The sequence below is a fragment of the Dermacentor silvarum genome, chromosome 9 (assembly GCF_013339745.2).
Source record: "Dermacentor silvarum isolate Dsil-2018 chromosome 9, BIME_Dsil_1.4, whole genome shotgun sequence".
In the NCBI taxonomy this organism is placed as follows: domain Eukaryota; kingdom Metazoa; phylum Arthropoda; class Arachnida; order Ixodida; family Ixodidae; genus Dermacentor; species Dermacentor silvarum.
This window is the reverse complement of record NC_051162.1, coordinates 130842067-130853612: the sequence shown is the minus strand read 5'-3', so window position 1 is coordinate 130853612 and position 11546 is coordinate 130842067. Positions and strand designations below refer to the sequence as shown.

At 43.6% G+C, this 11546-nt stretch overlaps 1 protein-coding gene across 1 annotated transcript in view; it reads right to left on the bottom strand.

The window, feature by feature from the left end:
* Nucleotides 1–4001: 4001 nt before the first annotated feature.
* Nucleotides 4002–11546, bottom strand: part of LOC119464316 (lysosomal-trafficking regulator-like) — a 95247-nt gene continuing 87702 nt past the window's right edge. Inside the window, 2 exon segments of the mRNA XM_049656185.1 lie at nt 4002–4202; nt 10686–10757. Of these exon segments, the coding sequence (XP_049512142.1) occupies nt 4088–4202; nt 10686–10757 (187 nt within the window). The 3' untranslated portion in view covers nt 4002–4087.

Here is an 11546-nt window from a genome sequence, read left to right as displayed (position 1 = left end):
CGTTGTCTTCGTTACTTGCCTCGCCGAGCAGAAGCTCTATTTATGGGGAAACAATCAATTTCGCGACATTTCAAACAACTCCGCACACACTTTCTGGCGCTGTGGCAAGCTCACCATCTTCGCACACTGCCAGGAACAAAATCTTTTGTCCGTCTGTTTAAAACAAATGTGTTCGGTGCCAAGTCCTGCGGTATCTCGCAAAGGTGATAGCATGACCAAAATTAATAGCTCAAGATTAAATTCCTTGATGTGATACAGCAACAAGGCTAGGTATTGCAAAATATAAACATGATTACTACATGTGTGTCTTCTTGATTTCCTCATTTGTGGCAGCCACCTTTGGCCAAAGAAGAGGGGGGGCCAGTGATCATTGATGTCATGACCTATCACCTCAAGGGTACCAATTGGTTCGTGGAAGCAAGTATTATAGTAAATTACTCAGTGCGCTTTGACACTCGTATTTTTATTCGCTTTATTTTTTAGATATTAGTGTTTTTCAGCTTTCATTAATGCAGAACAGAGACAATTCGAGAACATCATGTCAGGACTCCCGTAACAAGACTATTTTAAATTAAATTCTGGGATTTCCTGAGAGGGGACTCCAGATCAATCTTCACCACGTAGGGTTCTTGAGCGCGCGCGCATCCAATGCACGGTACACGAGTGTTACTGCATTCTGCCTCCCATCAAAATGCGGTCGCTGTGGCCTAGGTCGAACCCACAACTTCGTGTTCCCCGCTGTGGCGCATGATGCCATAGCCACGGTGGGGAACAAAAATAAGTTGCTCGAAGAGTGGAGAGACGAAAGACAGGTGCATCGTGCTTTTTTAAATGAAGCTTGTATTGCCTCACAAGTGTCGGCGGTGGTGGTGGCATGGTGGCGTCACACAAAAATCCCATCAAAAACCTGCCCAAACCTCGCGTCTCGTTCACTTGATATATACCAAAATTGGCATGGAAGGGTACAAATGTACTACTAACATGACTGATCGGTCATAACATCAATAACATCAGATGCTCGTTAGTTACGTCACGATTAACGATAATAAAATCAAATGTGGCACATACCCGTTTTGGATATGCGGGTATGAGCCAGGGACACGAAAGAAAGAAATAAAACACGTGTGGCTCATACCGGGGCTGATCGCTGATCCCATCTACAGACTTTCAGCATCTCGGTTTTGGCTGGAATAATCAGTGGTGTCCTTCTCGGCAGTTAGAAGTTACATTCTCCAAATTACGATCCCGGAATTGAATTTCTATTTACATAGAGCTGGTCTGACGATGGCCCCTCTGTGCCAAAATTGTAAGGAAATTGAAACAATAGACCCCTACTTTTTATCATGCCGACGTTATTCAAACCAGAGAAAGATATTACTCGAAGCTCCACTCTGCAAAATTGGATTAAGATTAAATACACCAGTATTATTATCATTTGGGGCCTCCACCCTCGGCTATTGTCACAGAGACGTTTGTTGCGCAGTGTTTCAATTTTTAACAGAAACAAGACGATTACCCTGTTAATTATTGTAACTTTATTCTACCTATCAGATCAGTATTCATTTCACTGAAATTTGCTCTCCAAATTCGTTATTAACATTGTATTTTTTCTGACCTTGATAATAACCTCATTTTTCACCCTTCAGTTAGTCGACTGCTCGTTGGCGCATTACTCTAGTTATAAAAAATTTTCTTTGTTTTTGTTTTTGCCTTCTTTTATTTTGCGTATCTCATTGTCAAAAATATATTTTTTTTTTTAACTACCTACTGCCGCCCGATTCTTGGCCTATCCCCCTCAGTGGGTGCGAGCCATGATAAAGGATCATCATCATCATCACCGGGGCTGCACATTTCAGCTCCGCTGGTTTACCATCTTTATGGGGTGCATGGGCGGTGTGTTTGAGCAACGGCGCCGCGAACTCGCTCGGGAAAGGGCTCGTCGTCGACGTGTCGATTCTAGCATGAGGGCTTCCGAAGCCCAGGCGAAATGTCAGCGAAGAGCCGCCGACCCCGAGTTTAGGGCAAATGAAGTGGAACGCCTGCAACAGCATCGCCTTGCCACAAGCTTCACTTGCCCCCATTTTCTCGACAGGAGAAGGGCTGGTAATTTTTTTTTCTTTACTTGTAAGGATGCATGCCCATGCAACGACTTCAATAAAAAAATGTTATCCCAGTTTTCCTAACTGAAAATGTTTCGCCGTGATTCTTTTCAGTATGCCTCAGGTTCGAGATTGGTTACAGCAGCTGAGTGTTTCCAAAACCTCCATCACCTCGTGTTGCCAGCAAGCCATCATGCCAAGAGTTGCATACTGCTCACTTAGTAGCGTACCATGTGGAATGCATTTGTGGCATTGGGGCACCTATTCTGTGTTGCGCAAAATGGATGAGTTGTCGCTGGGCGCCGCCGCACATGTGGGCTCAGCTTCTCACAGGCTATGACTGGGGGTGTGACCCGGCCTAAACCTGTCGTGCCAACAAGCTTCCAACCTATTCGGTAAAGTCCAACAGATTACAACAGTCGGAGCAGCCATGTTCCTGTCAGAATCTCTTGGAATCTTGGTGGACATAGCTGTTGATAGGATTAGTCGTACACCGGATTGTATGTGGAATCTTACCATATGCTTTCTGCTGATATGTTGTACAATGTGGCAACAATGGTACAATGCTGCGTCCGATATCACTACATGCAATGCATCTTATATTTGAATGTGGCTGCACCGACTCGTGGAATCTGGGCCGGGATTTTGTAGCAATGCCTTTCCGGTAATAATGCCTTTTCGCGCTTATCACGCTTTGTCAATGGTCAGAGCGATGGTCCACTCGCGTTATCAACGGGATCAGCTGGCCGTGAGCGGTGGATGATAAGACTAGTATGGAAAAGTCATTAGTCATCGCTACAAAATCCGGCCCTGATCGAAATTTGTTGGGTGCAGTTGTAATCAGTACAACAAGTCCTACAACAGATATCACACAGACAATCATAGACAAATGGTGAATACATTTACAGCCTGCCAAAAAAGTTTTGAAGCAGTGAATTTAAAAAAAGATAAATTTTATTGAATTCTACCACACAACCTGGAATTCAGGGGTGTGGTGACCATCGCACTAGGAATACATACCAAATTTTTAACTTTTGCAGAAGGTACAGTGCTCAGCGATTGAAACGCGATACTTGGACAATATGGCGGCCGGAGCTTGTTGGGCCACCAATGATCGCTGGGTGATTGCTGAGGGGGCCGAATGCAGTTACGATGCATCAGAAAGCTTGTCGATTTCATGTGACACAAAAATGCATCATCTAAGTGTCACCAGGGCACACCGGTGGTGCAAAAAAGTGCCGGCCGCCATGTTCTCCGAGTATCGCGTTTTAATCGCTGAGCACTGTACATTATAAGTTACAATTTTTACTGTTATTTTTTTTATCCTGTGCTCTACATTTTGTTGTTTGGAGCATGTCAAAACCATCCTATCCAACAGATGACATGTTGGAAAGATGGTTGCCCAGCCTGTTGGAGTGTGTTGAAATTTATTGTGAATCTGATGAAGCTCGCTTAAATTATGGCAAATCAGTTCTGCAGAAGCCCGCAAGGCGAAGAAAGGTTAATGAAAGAGAGGAATTGTCATCCACCCAACTGTAGCAACACATTTCAATTTTGTCGGATGCCTTGTTGGCATGACTAGCTGTACAGTGGATTGGCTTTATTTTATGCATATGATTCACGTTACACATGGTACAACACGTCAAACGATACAATGTGCAACACATATGTGAAAGATAGCTAGTCCAACTGTTGGAACTTGATGGAATCCGTTAACGGCTTGTTAGATGCGGCTGTCGGTATGTCAGGTTGTATGCCACATTTTAAGCCTCTCTTGTTTCATAAAAGACTCGGAAACAGTGGACAAAGCAGCTACCCTATAACAGTGCTAAAAAACCCTGCGATGCCAGCACACTGGCTCCAAAACCAAACTCTATATGGCACACTTGAGGCACTGCCTGGTTATTACACAACATTAACATATTTATTCTTGATCTGTAATAAAATTAGTTCAACTGTGCGACGATGTAGACTAGGTGTCATGTTGCTCACAGCAACACGTGGAAGCGTGGCACACGGCTGCCATCTTGCGCCTCCCAGGCGAACACTTCGCCATGATTGTCGACGGCATACAGATGCTGCTGGTCCTGGGAGTAGGCCAGGCTGCACAAAAAAGGGAGAACTCAGTATCGGCATGCAACAGGAGGCAGACACACCTTAGAAACATTTAGCTTATTCGTATACATACTATCGCTTAACAGAATACCGGAACACCAGAGATGTGGACAGAGTGAGCTGAGGTAGTAGTGACATCTTGTTAAACTTTATCAAATGTGTTAAAATGTTTTCGTGTTGTGTGGGTGTTCGTCGAAGAAAATTATTGAAGAACTGCATGCTTATGATTACAGTAGAACCTTGTTCATACGTTTTGGAAAAAAACATGAGAAAAAACATACTATAACCAGGAAAACATATGATCCGTAGTAACTAAAAAATGCGAGACTCAACTGTATTTGACATCTACGTAATGCAAAGCATTGCACGAATCGCTTGTGGGGCTACGGCGGCTCTAGACACACATGTTTTGTTGTTTTACTTTTGTGCAGTGTTTAAAGACAGCGATGAAACAAAATCGAGCTGGTGGGCGCCGCCGAATGCCACCGAAGCGAAACGTGACGCTCACATCGAGCCCCCCACAGCACGTTTGGATTATCGCCTACTAAAAGCGTGCAGTACGCTATCAATGGCACTACGCCCCACACGCTGTAAAACAGATGGGTGAAGATGCTTATCGCAATAGGTTTGGCAGTGATAGCAGCAAATGCGGCGTGTGACGACTGGGAAGGAGAATTGCTGGTACCGGAATAAGAAACTGGGTGCGCGCCCCGGTGTTTTCACTTGAGACAGGCAGGAGAGTATTGCGATGAAGCTGCCACAGCAGGCGGCTATATACCGTATCTTCCAGTCTACAAGTCGCATCTTTGTATAAGTCGCACCCCCCTCAAAACGGCAGTTTTTCCGAAAGAAAAAATGTTTATAAGTCGCACCGGTGTGTAAGACACACCTGTTGATTCAGTAAACAATTTCAAAAAATTACAATGACGTTTCACTTCGTGAACGCGTAAGCGTATGGGTGCCATTCCTATATAATTGCGACAGCAATGATATGGACACTCCAGGCGCATTTCTGCCGTCGTGGTCGCAGCGATGTTCCACATAAAGTCGAAGGGCGATAACATCGTCCCCGCGCGCCATGTGCTGTATGTGCGAGTGAAAGCATGCGACGGTGAGCTGAATCGTGCACAAAGATAGGTAAGCGGGAAGGCAACACAGGAGGGAGGAAGTGCGGTTTGTACTCTGGTAGCAATTGCATAGTTTGCAGCAGCGGCACACACCGTATCTTTAAAGGGATCTGGGGTCGGTTGACTTGCGGTCAGCCTGCCACCGCTTGCTTGCGTTGCTGCTCCATCTTTCTCGCACAGCGCTTGGCAACTCGATTACAAGAAGAACTCAGTACCTCCATAGTTCGCACACAACCCATAGCAACTGCCTGACGAGGTCAACCCAGCGCGTTTACGTACCCATAGCATCGAATCCGATTTTTACTGCAGTTTTTCCGAGAAAAAAAAGAACTTATATAAATAGCACCGTAATATAAGATGCACCAATGAATAATTTAGAAGAAAAAAACGTGACTTTTATACCAGAAAATATGGTACTGTTCTTGATCGCACGTGCCTTGTGCATTTTCTTTAATGACAGATTTGTGGCGCAAAGTAAATGACAGGAAACACAAGAGGGGCAGCATAGGATGCTCTTGTGTTTCCTCGCGTCCCTCTTGTGTTTCCTGTCACTTATCTTGCGGCACAAATCTTTCGTTAAAGCTATGCACCAACATGCCTAACAGCATACTCTGCTAACGCATTTTCTTGTTTGCATGGGATCTAGCGGCAAGAAAACGTATCATACAATCACAGCTTGGTGATGTACTGAACATTGGTGCCGAAAAAATTGTGTTTTCCGGGAACGTATGAACCGGTAAAAAATAAGCCTAACTCTACTGGGTAATTTTTTGTGTTCTTGATCGTGAACATTGGCGTCGGGAAATCATACGTAATGGGATTGTATCAACGAGGTTCTACTGTATATCGATGTCGATGCTTTACAACAGAAGCTAACTGTATAGTTGGCCATTAGGATAGCTTTGTGTTCTCTTGTTAAACTCTTTACCACGAGATGGCACCACAAGGCGGCTACTATGTCTGTCTCCGATAACCCAATATATTGTAATTGCTAATACATACACAAACAGGCTTAAACACCCCATTAATAAAGAAGCACTAAAGATGAATACAGTTAACTCCAGTTAATTCGACACTGAAAGAACCAATAGAATAGGTTGAATTATCCGTTGGGTCGAAATAAAAGAGGCAAGAAAATTGCAAGAACACAATGCTGCTTTATTTAGGTGTACAGCAAAACCTTGTTAATACATAGTTGGCAGGGAACGTGTATCAGCTACGCACTAAGCGATGTGCTAATTAACCAACAATGGCAGATAAGCGGCTATAATCTTACCGGCCAAAAAAACCTACATCTTAATTCTCACTCAAACACACACGCAACAATTTTATTTGCGAGCACGCAACAAAAAATCTCGGATTTTTCCTTGCCGCCACGGCGACCTTGCAGAGATGGTGGCATCCTTAAACTCAGCAAGGCTGCAAGCCAGTTTCTCCATCAGGCCCCACTACTCTACAAGCACACGTACGGCGGTCAACGCACGCGCTGCGTTGGATATGGAAGGGCCATCATCTACTTCAACATCGTCGTCGTGAACGACCTGGAAGCGCCAGAAGCTATGGGAGGAGCAAACACTTCATGGCTACCTTGTTTTGACACCACTATAGGTGGCGACTGCAGTCTGGCAAAGGTCCGTGCGCACGACATCTTGCTGATTCCACACTTGTATGCACCGAAAAATGAAGTAAATACTACACACTAACCGTCTGGCATGCAGTAAGAGACTACGGCTTAAGCAGTCTGGCCAATACATTAGGTTCAACGGTGAGGATTCATGACGATTATATTTAAACCGGAATTAACGAGGTTTAACTGTATTTACCTAATTCTGACACGCACCCTGAATATAATGTGCACCTGATCTTGAAAAGAAAGAAAAGTAGCATGCTTACAATTCTGACAATCGGAAATAAGGTGAAACTTGTAAAGCTTACCTTCACCGAATAGAAATTTACACATTTTTTTGTCAATCGCCGTCACTTTCAAACTGCATTTTCGCGCTGTCTATGGACCACAACATGTTGTCCTTTATGCGATTCAGTGCATTTGATATTTGATTCTGCATTTCTCAAACCACTCTGTTACAATCGCAAACAAGATGGTGGCCCATGACTACACGAAATACTTCGCCAGTGCTTCCTGCAATGCATGCACATCTCTGGAGCACTGAAAACACATGACACAACACTGTTGCTGCTAGCTTAGCATCTAAAATAACTAATCATTTAAATGAACTTTTGTAATGAAAACCTCCAAGTGGCACATTGTCACTGCCATCCTATGCGAAAACTTGTTCTGTCACCATGTTGTGACTGCAATGATGCTGGCTTTGATGGTAGGCTGTTGTAACGCTGCGAATGAACTTTCGATTTCGTACCTGCAGGAAACTTTTGGACCAGGTAAATATGGGAATCATTCATTGTAAGCTGCCATTTTCACTTTGAAATCTGCCAAAGGCAGGCCAAAAATTGGTGTTATCAGCGGGAGATAACGTCTCTTCGACGCATTCACTGCCCCCTAGCACTGCCAAGACAGAAGCTGCAGCCACTGAGGTCCCAATTGGAATCAGGAACGTGCACGCTGACCAGTCAAGTTTGAATTATTTCACGAGGGTAAATTTTAGGTTCAAAATAGGTTCTCGTCTATAGAAATGTACCAGCGCTGGCAATTATCTTCGGGAGGGATTAAATGAACTAAAAAATCGAATTTCCTGCAGCTGAGTTAACAAAAGTTTACTGGATATTAAGTTAAACCGGCTTGGGTAAATTACACTTGTAGAATACCAACATAAGTGGCGCCATGTAGAGACGCTTGGCAAGCCATAAAAGTGTGAAAACGTAAGATAGGTGGCAAAGCCACATTGAAATTCCTGAGCTGGCTCTCCGTGACATCAAGGTTTTTGATGAGCCACCAGTTGTGCTAGCTGAACTCAGTTCATCATACTTACACAAAAGCCCACAAAAATGGAGGCATTCCACAATTCACACTTTGATGAGATTGACTTAGCATCTGCTAGAATTCGCTAAATGTTTTATGAAGAAAGATGACAGCGCATTCTAAAGAAGTCAAGATACTCAAGCTGCCAAGTTTGGTGACATCTCTGTCCCAAAAGCAGCTTAAACATAAGAAACATAATATTTAGAATTCCATGACATCACAATGACGTATTGCCACTGTAGCTTTGAAACGAAATTCAAGAGGGGTATATTACTCTAGATTTTCTCCATTAGTAACAAATAAATAAAACTACAGTCCTGCAAAAATATACAGTCAAACCTTGATACAACGAACATGACCATAATAAATTATCGAATACAACGAAGCAACACTAAAATTTGTTCATTTTTTCCACCGATACAAGCAGGTTAGATTTTTCAGGACTCCCTAGGGGCCCTGAAAACGTCTGAAAAATCGTACAGCACAAAAAAATGAATGCATTCCTTTTACTGCCCCCAAGGGCTCAAAACACCACAGGCACAACTGAAATAGCTCTGAAGGCCTGCCAGTACATTTATTAGGCATATCGATGCTCGTACTGTGACAGGGGATGGCGGACACACGCGTGTATGATTAAGGAATACATTGACAGCTGCCCCTTTCCATTACTGGTATGCTTCACTGCAATACATCGCGAATGCTTCACCGCGTAACACCGCTGTATTGCGGCGAAGCTGACTTTTGGAAACCGGCATTATGCAAAGCGTTGTGCTTTCCACTCTTCAAAGCCATTGACGAGGATAAAAAAGAGTCAGTGCCCTTGTTGACAGTGGCGAATCGTTTCAATGAAAAATATGACACCGAACAGCAGGAAGCTTGGTAGCGAACATCAAAGCAACTAGGCCTAGCGTTGCCGTGGTGGTGGCTACGGCTGCCAGCAGATAGGCGAGCGAGAGTGCCGGTTCGAGGCTGCGAGATAATGAAATGGTGGCAGCGGTGGCTTCAATTAATGCCGTTTCGGCCCTACGGTCACAGCAAGAAGTCCGGAAAATCGGATGGCAAAGGGGTTTTTGCGTTACAATTTTCAGACGTTCTTTACATTGGCTCTATGAGGTACGTGGCAGTGTCGCAAAGGCGTCCGAATTATCATTCATGTCCGAAAAATCGGTCGTTGACTGTAACGCATATCAAATATAACGAAGGTATTTTAGTGTCTGATGTAACTACATTTTAATGAGATTCGATACTGTACTACCTGTCAAACTTATCTAGTATTATTTTATAGTATCACTTTAACAGTACCGTAACCATCCTTTATGCAAAAGATTTTCAAGCACACTGGTGCCCCACACAATATTGGTGGCATCAGCCTATCGGCGAAGATCACAAAGGCAGAGTTGGCACCATTGCTGATAGTGGCAAATTCTTTCATGGTGAAACATATGACATCAGCCACGTTTCACCATGGATTTCTTGACACAATCTACATAAGCTCAGATTCTAAATACTTGTGATGTTGCAGTGCAAACACTACCACAGTTAACTGTTTGAGGGGACTGAACCTTCTAAAGCAACACTTGAGCTATAAAGGTATGCACTGGAGCACTCCCGATTCATTTCGACCACCTGAAGTTCTAATGTGCATCTCAAGCAAGACAGAAGTGCTTTTCATTACAGCACCATAAGAATGCAGCTGACGCAGCCAGGAATCAGCCTCGCAACCTCGTGCTCGGCAGCAAGCCAAGCAACATCTGGTGGAAGCGAGAACCTCTCTCTGGTGTGAATTTGGTAAAACTCAAAGCCTTAGCAGTAATGTTTGTTGAAGTTTTAAAGCACTAAAGGGCGTTTATGATTTCATACTTTTGCTTCCCTTAGTCTATGGCATATTACAGCGAAGCTGTCAATGGGAGTTTTGCAACCGTTCTTGTGTGGCAAAGGCCAGTGTGTGACGGCATGCTCAATATCAGCTAGCAACACAACCTGCATCAGAGTCCTGAACTTTTGTTCTGAAATATAATTATTAATGATTATAAAATAAAAGTTACCATGTGTGTACCTTAGTGAAATGGGCAATAACTTCATTGCGGGTTTTTTTTTTTTAGCCGGCAATCCACAACTTTTATTTCTCATGTCGCATTTCACTGGCTCAGCAATGGAGGTCAGGTAAGAGTACCTACAGCTGCGGCGGTAGAAATTGACAGCGTGTAAGCCTTGAAGCAGACGTACAAGCATGACCAGGGCATCAGTGATGAATCATCACTAAGACACCTAGTATTTAGAATTTGCTTACACAGATTCGCTGAATTTGATGTATCAGTTTGCTCAGATTAGGATAATACATCTGCTAAGGATTTTTTTTTTTCTGGCAGCACCTTTGACAATATGGCCGTCATAAAAATTGCTTACCTGATAATGGGAAATATGCATTTTTCTGAATGAATTTCTTGCACAGGACTCAGGTCCCATGAGCTCCAGAGCCTGCAGAGATGATATCATGCACACAAGGCAACAATGTGCCATTCAGCAACAATGAAAGCAATAAAGAAGCACACTAGCTGCACTGGCAAGCACTGATAGACACAGTATCAAGCCCAGAGCAGCAAAAAGGCCTGCCAACTCACCACAGCCGCTAGTGCACTTGAGCAACTGAATAATGTGAAAAGCAACTCAATATGAAAAACACGCTGTGCAAGATGCATAGAGTACTGGGTGAGCTGGATTTAGTTCATGAACTGATGTAGCAGCAGAAAGAACAAACATGAACACTAAATGAATGGATGACACAAGCATTGTCTTTCAGCTAGTAGTTTAATACAGACAAATGGCAAATATATGCAAAGTGAGATGCACCAAACAAAACAGAGGGAAAACTATAAAAACCTTTTTTCAATGGTACCTATGTCCAAAATATGTACGATTAAATAGGGATGCTTGTTTTATCCCTTCTTTTCATGTCAATGTCTGTTCTTCATACTGCTACATTCAACGTCCGATTTTTCAAACTCCCTAGGGGCCGCGAAAATGTCCGGGAAATAGGGCAGTCTGAAACAACGCATGCATGCCTTTTACTGGCCCCAAAAGCTCAAATCGCGACAGGCACATCTGAAAAAGCTCTGAAAGCCTGCTAGTATGCTTATTAGGCGTATCGTAACTCGGACTCTGATAAGAGACGGCGGGTGCACACGTGTATAAGGAATACATACCCTGTCCCGTGACAATTGCCCCTTCCCACTCTTGGTATGCTTCACCGCATTACTTCATGTATGC